General features: G+C 42.9%; 1 protein-coding gene across 1 annotated transcript in view; it reads left to right on the top strand.

The window, feature by feature from the left end:
• AMN (amnion associated transmembrane protein) overlaps positions 1-13,422 on the top strand; it is a 175,196-nt gene extending 161,774 nt beyond the window's left edge. The window contains exon 12 of the mRNA XM_085626328.1: positions 12,008-13,422. Coding sequence (XP_085482454.1) covers positions 12,008-12,118 — 111 coding nt within the window. The 3' untranslated portion in view covers positions 12,119-13,422. The remainder of the gene's footprint in view (positions 1-12,007) is intronic.
• Positions 13,423-18,731: the final 5,309 nt, after the last annotated feature.

Raw genomic sequence — 18,731 nt, 5'->3', positions numbered from 1 at the left:
ATACCACGATTATTTCAGAATATCTTGTAAAATGTGACTTCTCAAAGATATGTCTCTGTCTCACATCTAAAATGTCCTAAATCAGCTCATCTTGCATAGAAGGGTCTCTTCTTATCTAACACCCCTGATGGGGAAACAGTCGGAAGATCGCAGCCACGTGTGCCCAAACAACGCAAGCGCAACGGCGCTTGCCTTAACCAGGCATATGCCTTAACCACGCATATGCGTGGTTGAGACATTTGCGCGGTCTAGATGTCCAGAACGGGCGGGAAGAGGAAGGATCAGGAGAGGACATGATGAGGTAAGTGGGGCTGGGGCTGGGTTTTGGGGGGGGTGGGGGTACTCTTCAGGGCTGGGGGGGTTGGGGATGTTTTTAGGGCTCAGGTGGGTGGCAGGGTACTTTTTAGGGCTCGGGGGTGGCGGTATAGTTTTTAGGGCTCGGGTAGGGGTAGCTTTAGGGCTTGGGGGTCGGGAAAGTTTATTGGGCTAGGGGAGGGGGTTGGTTTTCAGGAGAGAGGGTGGTAGTTTTAGGTCTCAAGGCAGGGAGGAAGGGGTAGTTTTTTGGCCTGGGGCCATTTTAGGGCTCAGGACAGGGGCCAGGGATCGGGTTCGTTTTTTGGGCTTGGAGGGTGAGGGTCAGGTTGAGGTGCAGGGATCAGGGCAGAAGTGCAGGTGGCAGAGTAGGTTTTTGCCCTGGGGCCATTTTAGGGCTCCGGGTCGGGGGCATGGGTCGAGTTATATAGGTGCGTTTTAACCACGCATATGTCTTTGCCAGACATGCCATAACAACGCATATTTAATTGTAAAGGCATGCATGGTAAAGGCATATTCGTCTTTAAGACTTGCGTGGTTAAGACTGCGTTGAACCAGCATGTGTCGTAATGGCATGCGTGGTTCTGTCTCACAACCCCCTGACGTAGTCACTCACTCACTGGCCACCATTTAGACTGCAAACTCCCAGAGGCTTTTCCTTGGGGGAGCTGGGGAAAGCTTTATATAAAAATTGCAATAACATAGACTAACAAAATTTGTATGGCAGAGAAATCCACCAGGGAACATCTACTTACAAAAAGGTACTCATCACAAATGTTCTCAAACGCCAAGCTAAATTCACTCTTATTAAAGAGCTGAATTAGATTACTTTTTAGTCTTCAGTCCTAGCATATTTGGCTGCCACTGCATGACAGTTAGTTCAGTAACATCAAGCTTGCCTAACTTGTTCCCGGAGAAGGAGTGATTCAAGCCATATTTTTAGTATACCCATATGAGATATGTTTACTTATAAGAGACTAAAAGATAGTGAAATTCATAATGAGCAGTTATGGTAAAAATACTTTGTGTGGCACAACCTCTCAAGGACTGAACGTCCAACGGAAAAGCTCTCTCAGATGAAGAAAAAAAAAATAGACCTAATTTTGCAATAGAAGAACCAACTTATATTGAGCCTGTAGACCTCCGTATTCTGGACAGCATTTTAGAATGTAAGTTCACACATTGAAGAAGAAAAAAGGTCATGTTGGCATCAGATGTGAAACCAACCAGCTCCGTCTCAGTATTATTTGTTGGAAGATATTATTGCGTACCAATTTGTTTTTTAGGTCTAGTGCTCTGATTCACCAAGGAATGTAGGAGATCGTGTTTGTGGATGAACCCCAAAACATCTAAAAAGGGAACAAAATAGGAATATTCGGGTTATATTCATATACAGTTAGTACAAATATAAAGGACTGTGCTCTCTTTGTACTTTTACTAATAGGGAGTTGGGTGTTTCGTGGCCGATTCAAAAAGGCTTGAAAGAGTGCATAGAGTACTTATGTCGCACTATTTCCAGATCTCATAAATTCTTTTGTGAAGCGCCCCCTATATTTTTTACTTTATATATGTTCACCATCATCATCATCAAAATTCTTTATTCGGTAACTGTACGAGTTAACCATAAAAGCTCAAAACGCAAAACAATACAATGAAAAACACCTTAAAATTGTAAAAGCACACAGTTATTAAGATCAGATCCGAATTGATTTGCAATATTTAAAAACGTTTTTTTAAAACGCTGTAATGGAGGCAATAGTAAATTAATCATCTAACAATTACAGAGTCATAAATGCTGGATGACATTGTCTCAAACTATATCTTTTTAAAAGGGGGATAATCCATCTTCTTCTAGGGATTGAGTAAAACTTACAAAAAAACAATATATGTATCATGGATTGTTCAGCAACATCATCTCATTTACATAAAACTCTCAACCAATCATTTTGTACGGGAAAACTTAAAGATCTATGTAGAATATTCAATATAAAACGTGTTAGCAGAAACCTCTCATAGTCATCATTTACTAATACAATGTATTGTTGTATGAGTGGAGCCGCCAAGGCCATATAATGTGCTTGAACCGTTGGTTTCTTTAATTCTATTGTGGTTCTGATTTTGCCCAAATAACACATCTAGCTTGCTTTAAGGTCTTTCCTTGACATATTACACATGGTATATGGATAATTGTAATATTCAGGATGGCCTAGGTTAGACAGAAACATTTTGACATATGCTAACCATCTTATGTGATGGATCCTGTCAATCACCAATGCGTCTTTCAGAATGAGGCGGTTAAAATCTGTTTCCTCTGTGGTCCAGACTCTATGCCACAGGAGGACTGGCTGAATCTTAATAACGTCTTCTAGGTATGGCATACCTAGTTTTTGGTGGCATATATACGTTGATGTGCTGTCTGGGACTGCCAAGAGGGACTTGAGAAACATATTTTCTGCAGACTAGTGAGTTAACCCCTGCGTAACCCCAGATTCCAGCTCCATAGGTTACGATGGGTACACATTTTGCCCTATAGATCTGTAACAATTCCGCAGGGGGATGTCTTCCTAGTTTTCTGCTAAAATTTAATAAGGCCATCATAGATTTGATGAAAAGCAGCCTTCTTGCTTTTAACACCGGCCACCACGTGCCAGATTGGTCGAATAAAATCCCTAAATAAGAGAAAGTTTTAGTATGCTCTATTGCCTTTGAATAAATAAAAAGCGTGTTGGTCTTCTTTCTCGATCCTGCTCCACAATTCATTGCAAATGTTTTGGTGCAGTTCACAGTAAGACCCAGATTTGACACAAAATTTGTAAAAACATTAACAACCTTTTTGAGACCGATCGGTGTGTGACCCATAAGAACCGCATCATCCGCGTACATGAGTGCCGGAATAGGGCGTGTTGCTGCAGCTGGTAAGTCCTTACATTCCCAGACCAAGACGGGTTGTAGTTCATTTATATATAGTGTAAAAAGGAACGGGGCAATAATACACCCTTGTCTGACTCCTCATCACTTTAAAGTGCTTAGTGCATTCACCCCCCCCTCCCATAACGAACCCTGGCCCTGGCCCCAGAGTATAGCTGCCTTAAAAATGTAATTATTAAAACATCTACTCCCATCCCTGCTAAAAACCAACCACAGCTTTTCGTGAATCAAGCAGTCAAAAGCCGCTGTTAGGTTAATAAAAGTCAGGTATAGCCTTTTCCGTTTTGCCTTGGTATATTTGTCTAGTAAAATATGTAGATTTAAACCATGTTCGATTGTTCCCACACCCTTGCGAAAACCATATTGTAAATCGCTCAATATGTTTTGGTCCTGCACCCAAACCTGTAAACTATCTAGCAATACACGTCCCACAATCTTAACTGTGGAGTCCAGTAATAATATAGGACGGTAACAGGCTGGGTTTGACCTGTCGCCCTTTTTAAAAATGGGGGCAAATATTGATTCATACCAGGTTGACAAAAAACCTTGGGAGCAGCATGCATTAAAAACCTGCGTTAAAAGTGGCCCCCATAGTGATAGGTTCGATTGAAAAAGATCTACCAGAATGCCATCCGGCCCAGCCGCCTTCCCCCCAGACTTGAAATAATGGCCGTATTAACTTCGCTAAGAGTAAAATGTAAAGGTAAGCCTATATGCATTGCAGAGATCTCAGTTTCAGCCCCAGTTAATGGGGATCCCTGTTCATCTATCTGTGGGTTATTATATAACCTAGCAAAGTGTAACATCCATTCATGTTCAGGGATGGCAATCTCTACGGTTGCTTTATCACCTTCAGTTAGGAATGGGGTGTTAACCACCTTTCAAAAGGCGGAAGAATCGTGATTAACTGCCCCACAATGTAAGTTTTGCCAGGCTTCCTCTTTTAGGGCCTTCTTCCTTGCTTTTATTGCCCTCTTATATTCGCATCTTACCAGTCTAATCTGTTCCCGGTTTTTTACTGTTGCATGTAAAGAATATTTAAGCTTAGAATATGCGTTTGTGCAATTATTGTCAAACCACCCTTGTTTGTGTTTCGTGTTCTTTCTTGCTTTGACATGCAGTGTTTCATTAATGACGCTTGTGACAACAGAGACATTTTCTTAAAATTTCCTGGTGGGATGACTTTTCATCTAAACAAGATAGAAGCATATCTTTACAGGACGTGACAACTTTATGAATGAATGCGTCTAAGTCCACATTAACCCATTTAAGTTCGTAGACATTTTGTCTATTTAGTATGATATTATCCACGGTGCGGGTAGAAGTACCTCTGGTGTTTATGATATTATCAAGCACCATCACGTCAATTCCGATAGGAAAATGGTCGCTTAATGCGATCTCGTGTGTGGTAAAATCCTTAATGCGAGTACAATATCTACTTGATGCTAATACGAAATCTATCGTCGAGAAAGTACCTCGGCCATTAAAAGTGGGTTGGAAAGGGACAGAGGGGGAACATAAGTTGTTGGCAAAACCCATGTCGAGTGAAAACATAATAGCACTTAAAAAATCCCCATACAAAGTATGGGGAAAATGGGGGAAACCCGAGCCTTTTTCATATGTTATACCACAAACCCCCTTGTTAACATACTGACATACAGATGAATTAAAATTCCCTCCCCAGATGATGCAGATCTCTTTGGATGGACAAGATTGTAGCTGGTACAGTTCACTGCTCATCTGTCTCAAGATTCTCCCAATCTGCTCAGGGGCAGCATTATTATAGAAATTCACTAATGCTATACAAAACTCTTTGTCTATCTGGAGGGTAATGATTTGATAAAACGGATCTGACACATTTAGAACGATTTTTCCTATGTTCAAATAATTAGAGATCTATGTGCAGAGACCACCCCTTGCACTACCATGTGATGATGGGACTGCTGGAGTATGGAAGGTTTTATATCCACTAATGTGGATACGCCCTTCCACCCAGGTTTCTTGCAGGCTAAGAATGTCAAATCTGCACACAAAGTCCAACCACGTTTTATTTGTCACCTTGGATTTCACTCCCGCCACGTTCCAAAACAAGAACTGACATTTGTCTAATCTTCCTGTATGATGATTATCCCCCCCTCCTTCATCCTTGCTCATTGATGTGTTGCCAATATGTGTGGTAGGGGATACGATGGAGGCAGTCATGGTATTTAGAGCTGTGTAATTGGTGGTCTCTATGCTCATTAACTTAGTATCGTCTTGTGGAACGGTGTTTTCATTTCTAGCTGGGGTCACCAACACAGACTCTTTCGATAGGACCTTCTCTAAACCTGAAGTTTCTGGCTGCGTAGGACCATCCTTTTGTTGTCAGTCCACTGACTCGAGGTTGGCCAGGGCCTCAAAACGATTGTGAGTTGGGAGTTTGGACCAATGCCTATGGTACGTGGATTGATGATCCCTATCTATTGGGACGATATGAGATATGGGTGGATAAAAGTAGCCTAAAGGGACTAAGTTAACGCCCTGCCCAAGGATGGGATGATTTCCGGCTCTACTCAGGATAAGTTGTACTAAAGGGGGAGTTTTAAAGGTCAACACAACACAGTCTCCCGTCCGGTTCTTACGTCCATTTCCCACTCAACTCACTCTTCTGACCATTTTAAATTCATCAAATAACCTCTCGGTGATGCCAGTCCTGACCCCGAGCCAATGTAATGACTTATTCCTTAAGATCTCCCACGTTTCAACTACCCCCTTTTTTTAAATTAGGGACATTGGTCAAAACCACCACAAAAGGTGTCGCGGCAGGCGGTAAGTCCAGACGTGTTATATGTCTCTGTTCCACATTTTCATTCCGATGGCTAGAAGCAATAAAACCGTTTGTCGCTAAAGAGTATTTGGGCATTGTTGGAGCAATCAAGGTAGTGGGTAAGAATGCCGTGGGAGTAACAGTGGGAAAGTGTTGGACGGTGTTGTGTGGGGCAAGTGATATTTACTCGGGGCGGCCAGAGACAGAGTGAGTGTTATTACCTCTCTCATTGTTGTTAAATTGAGTCTGGATACCCATTTTCGCAGTTGTTAATTCTTGACTGGGGGACTGAAGTTTGGCTAAACATTTAGCTAACGCTTCCTCCATTGAACCGATTTTATGTGTTAAGCTACATAGGCTTTCCCTGAGAAAGATGTCTAGAGCGTCCAGTTTGGTTTTTAACTTTATCACCTCATTCTGTGTGCGTATGTTAGCACTGGCTGTTTGTTTCCCCCCATTCACAACGTTTTGTGTCTGTAGTGATTTGTCCTTCTTGGTGACCTTTTTTAATGCCTTAGGAATTTTCTCTGTGTCTGTTAGGACCCTTTCCCCTCGTGTATGTGTTGAAATGTCGAGATTTCTAGCTCTCTTGGTCGGTGGTTGACTATCGGATTCTAAATCACTGCCTGATATGTTATCTATTGTGTTTATAACACAGCCATTTCTTCCCTGAATACTCCCCGGTACTACTATGGGTGGTACAGGCCCTTCACCTGATATGTTAGCCAGTTCAGTAGCCCTTCTGAGCCTGGATGTCCAGGATTTAAGGCCTCTTCTACTGTAATAATCTGGCGCTCGATCGCCCCCACATCTCCCGTTAGATAACTAAGCAATGTCTGGCGTGTTCACCAAGTAGTCCATGGATGGGGTGCAAGTGTATATGGGCTGTGTGATGTGATGGAGGGTACTGAATCACAAATGTGGAGCCAAGGCACTGATTGCCTCAATAACAGTATTATTCATTAAAATAAAATAAAAACATGGGCCTATTACACAGTCCCAAGGTAATTTCGTCAGCAGTCTTTATCAAGTGCGCATAGGAGCAAAGCTGGTGAAGGAACCAAAAGGTATGTGCACTGGTAGTGCGGTTTAGCATACAGCGGTCTCCTACTGCTGTGAGTCAGTTACGCTTTTTTTTAGCAACCAGTGCGATTACGCTCTTTCTGTTACTCTGTTCCTCTTGATCTCTTCTTTTAAAAATTTTAAATAGTTTTGTAAAGCCCTCCATTAACTGCTGCTGCTATTGTCTTGATGTTTTAAATAATTTTTAGCTCGCTTAACCACTGATTTTACTTGTATTATGCCCTCATTTTTATTTTCGCTGTGACAGCGCTCAATTCACCTGTTGTTTGGATCTTTGCCTGGCTTTCCCGGTCCGCCGCGGTTTGTACCGATTGTTGCGGAGGGAAGACCAGTTAGTACCCACACTTCTGGGGCCTCACTTCCGCCCCGGTTGAAGCTGTAGCTGACGCTCTAGTTTCCAAGTGTACCTATTTAATTACTACTTATTTAAGTGCAGGCTGGAGAGGATGCGCGCCGCAGGCGTGCCGAAGGCGCGCTTAAGGCAATACGGCCTGCGCCTGGCCCGGGCCTAGAGCCAGAACCCCTAGACTAATTACTGAAGCTAGGCACACTTTAAAATATTCAGGGGAGAGTCTCCACGCTCTTCGTTGACCTAGGAGTAAGGCATGTATGCTGTTTTCCTGTGAAGCACTGCTAAGTGCAGATTTCTTTCATTGCCCAGAATGTCTTACCAAAATTTTCAGGAGCACCCGGGCAACGCCTAAACCCAATAAAAACCTGCCCACCTCAGCCACAGAGATCTTAGAGCTCCAGTTAGCACTTATCAACGCTAGGTCGTTGATTAAACACAAGCACGAAATCACGGAATTTATTACTGATAATGAATTGAATATCTTATTTGTGACTGAAACCTGGGGCGAACAAACATCTGATCCGTATTTTAACATCGCAGTTCCTCATGGGTATAAAGCGGTTAGACAGAATAGACAAGTTAAAAAAGGGGGGGGGCTTGCAATTATTCATAAGAGCGAGCTCAATACACATTGCTCACTCGTACCTACACCAGAATGTGAGGAAATCCATTTTAAAATCTCTATTCTTGATCAAGAGACATTTAATGGAATACTAATACATCGTCCACCTGGTCCCAGAAATAGCTTCCTGACTAAGGTTCATCCTCTATTAGAATTAGGACTCCAATCTAAATTTTTCACTATCCTAGGTGACCTGAATTTTCATCTTGATCTTCTAGATGATAGGGATACACGGGAGCTCCTTGACATCACATCAGAATTAGGACTGCAGCAGCTTATACATTATCCTACCCATTTAGCAGGACACACTTTAGATGGACTGTTTACTAACAACCCAGCTATCTCTAAGATATCTATTCTCCCCCTGACCTGGACTGACCACTATGCTGTCTTATTTAGTTATAATCGTCCCCGATCTCATACTGGTAATACGTCTAGCAGTAAGACCCTCGGCAGACTGTGGCATAAAATTGACCAGAGCACACTGGAAAACCAGTTATTAGAAAGCCAACCTGCTTTGAACTGGGAAGTAGAAGCTTCAGCCATAAACTACACAGCATGGCTGGAGTCCAACTTTGCTATTGTAGCACCTACCACAGTGATAAATAAAAACAGGAAAGTCCCATCAGCCCCTTGGTTCTCGGAGGCCCTATGATTAGATAAACAAGCATGTAGAAGGCAGGAAAGAAGATGGAGGAAACACTATGAAGCATCGGAAAAAGATCTATACAAAGTGCAGATTACACAAGAAAAAGTTAATTGCTGAAAAGAGTCAGTACTTTACGATGCAAATTGAAAAGGCCGGTACTTCCAGTAAGGAACTTTTTAAGATGATAAAAAACCTACTATCAGTCCCCAAGGATGACACCGCCAACTCTAATCAACATTTTTGTCACACTCTTGCCCACTTACCAATTTGCTAAGCACAAATCAATTGCTAATGACACAGTACAAGTAGCTACAGGCAAAGTGTCGTTTTTACATTTCTCCTCGGCCTCCTCCGTGCAAATAGCTACACTTCTCTCAACAACTAAATCAGGATCCCCTGATCATCCCTGTCCCCCTAGGATCCTTCAAAGCATCATTCATATTATTAGTCCACTGCTAACTAATATGTTTAATCTGATGCTATCACAAGGGCTCTTTCCTTCGATATGGAAGCAGGCATGCATACTGCCTCTTTGAAAAAAAGCAAATTTGGACATAACAGATCCTGCCAACTACAGTCTATTGCAAGGCTCCCACTTCCTGCTAAATATTTTGAGAAACTGTTAAATACTGAGCTCTCCACCTTCATTGCAGAGAATGAAATCTTGGACCAGAGTCAGTTTGGTTTCAGAGCGGGCCATAGTACCGGGACGGCTCTAATAAAAACTCCTGAGGAAATCCATAAGACACTAGATGGTGGCGGGCCGGCAGCCCTCGTTCTCCTCGACCTGTCCGCAGCATTTGATACCGTGGACCATACGCTTTTGGTCGAACGCCTAAAAACCATAGGGATAGGAGGAAGGGCCCTCTGCCTTTTAACTTCATTCCTTTCGGATCAAACTCAATCTGCGCAATTTGGCAATTTTAAATCTGCACCGTTCATCTTGCCATGTAGGGTGCCTCAGGGGTCCTCGTTAAGCCCTACGCTTTAAATATTTATGTTTCCAAATTAGTTTCCTTGATTAGAAGCTTTGATCTAATTCACACCTCTTATGCCGGCGACACTCAGTTGGTTATCTCAGTAGTGGACAAGGACATCAACTACTCCATCAAACTTCATGACTGTATGGTCACCCTGATCAACTGGATGGGTAGGCACTGCTTGATGCTGAACTCAGGAAAAACTGAGGTGGTGTTATTTGGAAACCTTTCCCCTCAGTGGTCACCAGTTTGGTGGCCAGACACACTGGGCCCTACTCCTATACAAGTAGCCAAGGCAAAGAATTTGGGGGTCATCATAGATGAAAAACTCAACATGAAGTCCCAAGTTTCTAAGGTGGTCTCCTCCTCCTTCCTCACTATCAGAATTGTATGTAAAATTCTGCCTTTTATTCCCATAAATACAAGAAAAACAGTACTGACCTCCTTTGTCTTATCCAAATTGGATTACTGTAATGGATTGTATATTAATTTACAATCCAATTTACTTAGAAGGTTGCAGGCAGTACAAAACGCCGCGGCTAGACTGGTCTTGGATGTTTCTAAATGCCAGTCTTTCAGAGCAGGCATTCAGGAATTACACTGGCTACCAGTTGGTCAGCGGATCAAATGTAAGGCTCTTTGCACTGCGTATAAGGCATTGCATAGAGAAGGACCACGATTTCTTATGGACCTTTTTAGCTGGTATTCCCCCAACAGATTGCTTTGTTTAGCTAATGCCTACCTGATGCCCACCCCTAGAATCAAAAGGACTAATTGGTGGGGGGGAAGGAGTTTCAGCTACAACACTATAAAGGAATGGAACGCCTTCCACTCTCCCTAAGGAAGACTTCATCCCTGCTTGAGTTCAGGAAACTGCTCAAAACATGGCTCTTTAGAAATTAGCTTTTCCTGACACAGCATGGCAGACCATTAGCGCCTAGACACCTCTGTGTAGTAGTGCGCATAATAAATTGTTATACCATACCATAACATAACATAACAGCTTCTTAAAGCATCTTCCTGTGGAAGAGGTCACATATATTTTTTCCTCGCATGTAAAATGGGGTACTGTTAATACATTTGGGGCCATATGTATCACGCCTTTATCCCGTTTGCAAACGGGCAGATTCTCAGAATTGCCAACAGGATAAAGGCTTGATACTTATGGCCCCAAATGTATTAACAGAACCCTATTTTACATGCGAGAAAAAAATATTTGTGACCTCTTCCACAGGAAGATGCTTTAAGAAGCTGTATGCTAAACTGCACTACCAGCGCACATACTTTTTGGTTCCTTGCAAATTACCAGCAACTTCAAGTTGGTGGTAATAAGTTGGTGGTAATTTGAGATTTTCTTCAAAAAAGCAGTTTTTGGAATTTTTAAAAGTGCCATATGTTGCAAATACATGCCCTTAGGGCATGTATGTGCGCTAAAAATGCACGCATGCATATTCCAGGGGTGCAACAGGGTGCCCTTTTGACACCCTTGCAACCTTGAAATTGCATTCTCAATTTGCGATTCTCTAATTGCTAATCGCAAATTGAGAATGTCTTCCCATTCATTCCTATGGGCCTCTTAGCCCATAGGAATGAATGGGAAAGTATTCCTTAATTGCGAATCTCAATTTGCGATTTGCAAATAAGGAATATGTAGGATTTGCTCAATTTTTTGCAAATCCAACATACATTGCATTTTACGATTCTCTAATTGCGATTTGCTAAAGATCGCAGTTTGAGAATCCCAAAACTCTTTTTTGATACATATGGTCCTTGATTTAGAAAAAGGAAAAAGTGATGGTTGGAATGCTTGAATTATTCTCAGCCAATGTTAATTGCTTTGGGCGCATTCCAGTCCATCATTTTTTGCCCACTCCAGAGACTAGCTATAGACCAGCTATATTGAAATCAGTCTTGGTCTTGCTCCAGTAGGACAAGTCCATCCTGAGCTGCTAGGCCAGGTACTTTCTAGTTGGAAACACAAGCTACCCCAAACCAGTATTTGCCTTTTCAGGCCTTATCAGTGAGGGGCAGCTTGATTCCTATGCACCGCGAGCACATGACCCAAATCATCTTTGAACTTTTAGTGTCTCACTTAGAAGAGAAGAGTGATGTGTGTGATGTTGTATTAATCTCAGCCTTTCGTGATTAGACTGTGAAAAGTACACCGCACAGATCAAAGCACATGCAACGTTTTTTCACCCTGTTCGTAGAGAAGGTTCTTTTTGATGCCATGCTTGCTTTTGTAAACATTAATTTATATTTTTTGTCTCTGTAGGATCCTCAAGGCTTGTACTCTGGTGAAGAGGCGCTGAAAGGAATTCCTCTTACAGAGACCGGAATGTTTTTTGTAAACCCTCTGTATGATGAAAATGACAGCACTGCATGACACAGCTAGCTCATTTATAATGCCCGTTTGAAATAAGCAAAGAAATTCTAAAATTTGAGAGTGAACTGATCTGTACAGTATGCTGCAGGTATCTGAGTTCATGGATCTACTGGCCTAAAAATGTAGTAAAGTAACTTTAAAGTTCCTATTTTTGACGTCTAGAGCATTTATAATTGATAGTGCTGGCCTCCATACCATGGGAGACATCTTCCTAGATGGACACGTCCTGACGCATGCTGACGACAGTCACTTTCAAAACGACTCAAACATGGATCATCTCGTGCTTAAATGACTACATAACACACTGCGCTCCCTTATATCTTCATACCCCTTGGCACCTGATGACTTTCCCCCACTGACACTTGTTGTTTTGGACACCAACGAAGACCGCCTGGTCTCCAGGCTATACCAAATTTGCATCACCATGAAACCCGACACCACAGCTCGAGTTAGAGAGGCTTGGGCTGTAGACTTGAGCTCCCTTCCTACAGATAGGGTTTGGTCTTACTGCTGTTCCCAGACCCAACGTGTATCAGTCAACAACAGATAAACTGCTACAGTTTAAATTCCTTCACTGGGCATATCTTTCCCCTTGATGTATCGCAAAATTTGATCCCACACTCTCTGACCAGTGCCCCAAATGCTCCGCCCTGAATGCAGACTTTGCACACATGACATGGTCATGCCCCCAGATTGGTCTTTACTGGACCTCCATCTTTTCCCATATCGCTGCCATGACTGAGGTAGCAGTTGCGCTGGAACCCCTTATAGCGCTTTTAGGATACACCTGCGATGTCCCGAAGTCAGTTCACCGGCTCATGTCAATGGCGCTTCTGCTTGTCAAGTGTGAAATTGTGATGCATTGGGGAAGCAGCCATGTCCCCCCTGCCATGACATGGCTCACAAGTATGACCCATTGCAGCGACGTCAGTGGGGACTATGCACAGCTACAGCCACTCACATCTCTTCCTAAATATTTTTGCCAGCCTTTTAGGGACTATCTCCTCACTCTAGACCCTGACACTCCAGACTGATCAATGCTATTACCCTAAACATCTCACCAACCTATCCCTTTCAAACCAGGTCATGTGCTCTTGCCCCCCACTTGCGATATGGCAATATTCTTTCATCGCAATTCCTTAAATGAATGTACCTATGTTTGTTATGCCCCCAACTGTCTCATATTTATGACGGCGTGTCATACACTCTGACTCACTACTGATGTACCTCCCCATGATGTGCTTTACTTGATGTTATGTTGTTGCTGATGTGGCTCTTCATGTATTAAAAATTCAATAAATGCATAAGTCTGGCTTCATTGAATGTATGTGTGTGTGCGTGTATGTGTGTGTGTGTGTGTGTGTGTGTGTGTGCGCGCCTCATTTATGAAAAGTGACGCATCACTACATGAAAACAGCGATGCATCTCTTTTTATTTCGCCCTCCTTGCGACATGATAGATGGGTCATTTTTACTGTATGACTCATCATGTCGTAAGGAATGACAGATACGTCAATTTTACTGACGTATCTGTCGGTGCAAAAATGACGCATTGCTGGAGCTGTGTCAGAAGCGTGACACAACTTCAGCAATGCAGGGGCGAGGGCTATGGATATAGCACTGCATCACTCTTATGCTTGCAATGAGGCAGTCGTAAGTTTTTGACGCATTTGCGTCCAAGAAGTGGCGCAGTGCAATCTCATAGATTTCAATGCGTCACTTCTACAAGGCTTACTTGCGTGGGAACGCCCCTCCGCATACATTATACCTGACGCAGGTATAATGTAGCACAGGGGTTTACAAAGTGACGCATCTGCTTAAATGCTTCACTTAGTAAATAGGACGAAACAGGGGGGCATGATTTACGCCGCCGATGTGTCACAAAAAGTGGTGCAACGGCAGCGCAAAACTGTCACAAGGCCTCATAAATAAGGCCCATTGTGTTTAGGTGTGGGGTTGGGGGAATTTCAAGCAGAATTTTTGGTTTGTTTTTTGCGGAAGTTGTCCACCACATATCGATCTCCTGATCTCCTGCTTAAATGCCTTGAACACCTTTGACAATAGCTGTAATCAGCTGCAGACACACAGATCTAGAAGCCAAAAATATCATCACATAATGGCACCTTTGGAAGAAAGGAATGATTCCCATTGAGTCACATGCCTAAAGATGTAATGAGCCACTTACACACCGCCATAATACACACCTCCATATCTAGCATTAGCACACTTTGGAACTTCAAGATGTTAGCATAAGACCAATTGACCAATCAATGACTACATTATCCCAACACAAACAAATGATGTACGGAATGCTGAATAAATCATACATTCACCCCCATTCAAGAGATCTGGGTTAAATCCATCATTCTTTTGCTCACCATGCCACCCCAGTTTAGACCCAGCCATATGCAAATCAATCTTGACCCTGTGCCTCTTGGGAACAATCTAGACCGAACATCCAAGCCAGGTCCTCCCTGGACCGGAAACAAGCATCCTGGGACCGGTTTCTGGGTATTACCTTTCATCAGCCAGGCTAGCTTGAATCCATACATACATTATCACAACAGCAGAAAGGAAGCATCAAAGCATCATTGATTTGTAAAAAAATGCACATGTACTGAGCATACAAGCAATAAGCTGGAATCACTGAAAATGCATATATCCCACACAAGGCACATACTAACACAGAAGCTCACAGACACACCACAAGCTGCAAAATTTATGGGACATGCACAACTATCACACAATTGAAAGTCGGAAAAGAGGGGATACGTGTGCTGCACTGTCCAGGTTGTCAAAAATTACATAAGCATTCAGCACATAACGGGCACAACAAATTCCAGGAAGTTAGAACATGTTAAATAACTCAACATATATAATCTATCCTGATGTAATGTAGTGAAACGCCAGTCTAATTCTGAACTGTGTCTCCCGCTGCACAGCTTTATACGTGCCGCACAGCATTATTCATTTTATTCCTTCTCGTATCTGCAGAGGCACTATCACGTTAGTCTCTATTCATAAATCTGTTACTTTATTTTTGTAGCTCAAAATCCATTAAATCATGACATTTGAAAAGTTTGCTCCATTGCCCAAAGTATTTAGGGGATTGCAATTTGGAGTAATACATGTCACCTACAGCTATAAGGATGGCCTGGACAGACTGGTGCTATTGTTTTTTAAAGCTATCTTCAATTGTTAAGCTATTGGGCTGAGCAGTCTGTTCCAAAATAGAGCGGGCCATCATGTGGTGGACTGTCATAAATAACTGCTAGTGTTACGAATCAAGGCACAGATTTACTAACATTTTGTGTCGGGGTTGCATCCCTTTTTTAATGCAGCTCTGAGTCAAAATGTATTTCTGGAATTACCGAGCCACACAAAACCATGTGACATATTAAAAAAAAACAAATAATAACGCAATGCAGCTCATAGCACTGCCTTGCATTGCTTTGCCTTTAGAAGGCATTCCAGTGGTAAATAACGGGAATTCCCAGGTATCCACTCATGGATTTTGACACAAACCCTGATTTACTTAAGGCCTTAAACCATGGTGTGCCTACCCGAGACTCGCACAAAGAGGAACTATATCTTCATTGCATTCTGCAGCATGCACAGAAAGAGGAATATGCCTCTAAGGATTGTTTTTATGGAGGAAGGTACACCTTCCTGCACTAAAACAATCCTGCCCAATAAGACAGGCACTCTTGCACTATGGTGCAAGGGTGCCTGCATTGGTACCAGGCTGCCTGAAGTACACCAGTGCTATAAGAGAGCAGATGTGCATCATATCTTAGTAGATATGGAGCATTTCAACCCATCTCCCTTTCACACAGCACAGCAAGTTGCTTTGCTGCATCGCATTGCTTGGAATGTTAGTAAATGTGGCCCAAAGTGCTGGAGTACCAGCAAACATCGGCACAAAATAAGCACTGATCTGGTGCAGTAACCATCAGGGCCGGACTGAGAATGCAAACGGGCCCTGGCAATTAAGTCGGACCGGCCTGGGGGGGGAGGGTGGAGATTCACTGGTGGGAAACACTGCTGTTGCTTTTGTTACAGGGGGCCGATATTGCAGAACCTGCTGCAAACACTGCCCCTAGTAACAAAACCGGCCCCCACCCATCCAGTCAACAGGGAAAACGCGCCCGGTGCCCGCTATGGTCAGTCTCACCCTGATGACCATATATAGGTCCCTCCACTGAGTGCAACCACAACAAACTGATGTGGTCCGTCGGCTTAAACTGCCGACTTTGGTGCAGGAAACCAGGGTTCGAGCCTCGAGGTCGCGTCCACATCCTGTGATTCTGGGCAAATCACTTTATCTCCCCGTGCCTGAATGTGTAATGTAAATACGGTGCTCATGTAAAGCGCTCCAATACCTTCGGGTCGAGTTAGCGCTAAATAAATATGCAAAAAAAAAAAAGGTTGATGGTTAGGACAAATCCAATTATGTGGCATCTCTATATCTAATAGAACAGTGGCGTGCATAGACAAATCTTACTAGACAGCTCCTCTTCATCCAGGAAAGGTGTTCAATGCCGCATCCACTAGCACCGACAGATTTAACTAGGTGACTGCCTGTCATCCAGGAGAGCTGTTTTGACAGGGACTGGTCCAGATGCGTAGCACCTCTTGATCCTGAAGTGGTGCTCCTCACAGCAATAGATTCCACTATATATGATCTCTTCATCCTGAACAGGTCCTTTGTTTAGGAACACACCCAAACATTGACCCCTTTGTTTATCCAAAAGTGATGTTATTTATTCAGATTTACTCATTGCAGCAAACATGCCCAACCATGCAGAACAGGGTATTTTATTTAGAATGATGGCAGTCTTGCAGAAAAGTGCTCTTACTGCCATGTTAAAACACATCAGCCATACTCGGAAGTCCTAATGTGCCCATTAAAAATAAAACAGCCCCTCCTGAGTACCCGTGTCAGATCCATAGTGCGTCCACGAGAACAGCTGGTGCTTTAATTACAAAACACCCTAGTGGGGACGTTTCAATACTTTTCCACTAAAAGTGTGTCATCACCTGTTAAAACATGCCTGTAATTTCCCATTTAAATTCAGCTCTGCAGAGATGTTTTGGGATTGTCCCACTAAAGTATAGCAGCCATGCTAACGTGTTTCGCCATTTCATAACAAGGGTATACTCCGCTGAGAAAAACTAGTATTACATGACTACAACTAGAGCAGCGCTTCTGGGATGTCACTACTCTCCATTAAAAAATATATATCACCTGATAAAAGGTGCTGGTATTTTCCATGATGCATTTAGCTGCGTAGCTTAGCCGTGTTGGTACTGTGCCTTTAAATGATGAGGTGTTTTTGTTACCCCAGTTAAAGTTTAGCGAGCCCTTCTGAAAAATGAAAGTCTAAGAAGGGTCAGCTGTGATTTGACCCAATTGTTCAGCATGCATGCATCTCTCTGCAGCAGGCACATGGACCCACCAAACTACTTCACCAAGATAAAACCCGGCTTCTGCAAACTAATTAATAATTTCTGCAGTTTGCAGATTAAATCACTAAGCTATATTTCAAGAACTAGTGCCTATGGAAAAGGTGCTATTCTGGAGCAGTGCGAGTCATATGGTAAGGTGTACCTGACTTTTGACTGATTGTGTCCCAGCCCTACCGTATAATGGAAAGATCATGTCGTATAGATAGCTGAAGGGTTGTCTAATAGAACATGGCACATTAAAGGCCAGGTGGGCTTGTACAGTGCCAGTCACGTATGTATAAGGCATGGGAGAAGTAAAACAAACACTGGCAAAGACAATAGGTCTCGCCTTCGAGAGCTAGTGACTTTACTAATATCTGTTGGCCATGTTGTACAGCAGTGCCAACAACATGGAGCAGGACAGGAAGGTGGGCTAGGGCAAGTAACAGCACAGGGTGGAAGGATGGCTGCGGGCAAACAACAACAAAGAGTGGTACAGGAAGCAAATAACAACACAGATCACAATGGAGAATGGTGTGGGATGCAATCTATAACATGGAGGGGAATAAAAGCACACAGGTAAGGCAGTGACACAGAACAGGCAGGAGAGAAAAGCACATGAGGGAGAAGGCCTGCAAACACAAGCACTGTTATGGAGTGCATCAACTAAAAGAAAAAAGTAGCTCCAACAAGCAGTTAAAGGACACAAGAGCTTGGGCCATGCTCCAAGGGAGGGACAAAAACAAGAAGAGGAAGTGAAGCCGGCACACACTGACCGAAGAGAAGAAAGGAAATGAGAGTGAAGATGAAGCCAACCAATGGGTAGGCTCTAAGCCCACTGTATGCTTACAAAATGTCTCACAAGTGACAGTGTATATGCAGTCTCAGTCGAGAACTAAAAAAATGCTTGAGTAACAGCACCTTTACTTGATCTCGGCACAGGAGTACACTACTTTGCTGGTGCAGACTGGTTTGTATCAGATGTAGTGTGAGAGGGAATTTTAGACTATATTGATTCAGTGCCTGTGACTGTCAATAAACGCTTATTTTGTCGATAAATGCAAAGTAGCACTTCTGAGAAGGCCTATTAAAACTCAAAATTAATTTTATTCGGATTAAACTGAATTAAACCACAACAGTGTCATTGTTAACATGAGTGAACTATA

Source organism: Triturus cristatus, chromosome 9 (genome assembly GCF_964204655.1).
Source record: "Triturus cristatus chromosome 9, aTriCri1.1, whole genome shotgun sequence".
In the NCBI taxonomy this organism is placed as follows: Eukaryota; Metazoa; Chordata; class Amphibia; order Caudata; family Salamandridae; genus Triturus; species Triturus cristatus.
This window is presented reverse-complemented; position numbering and strand designations above follow the sequence as displayed.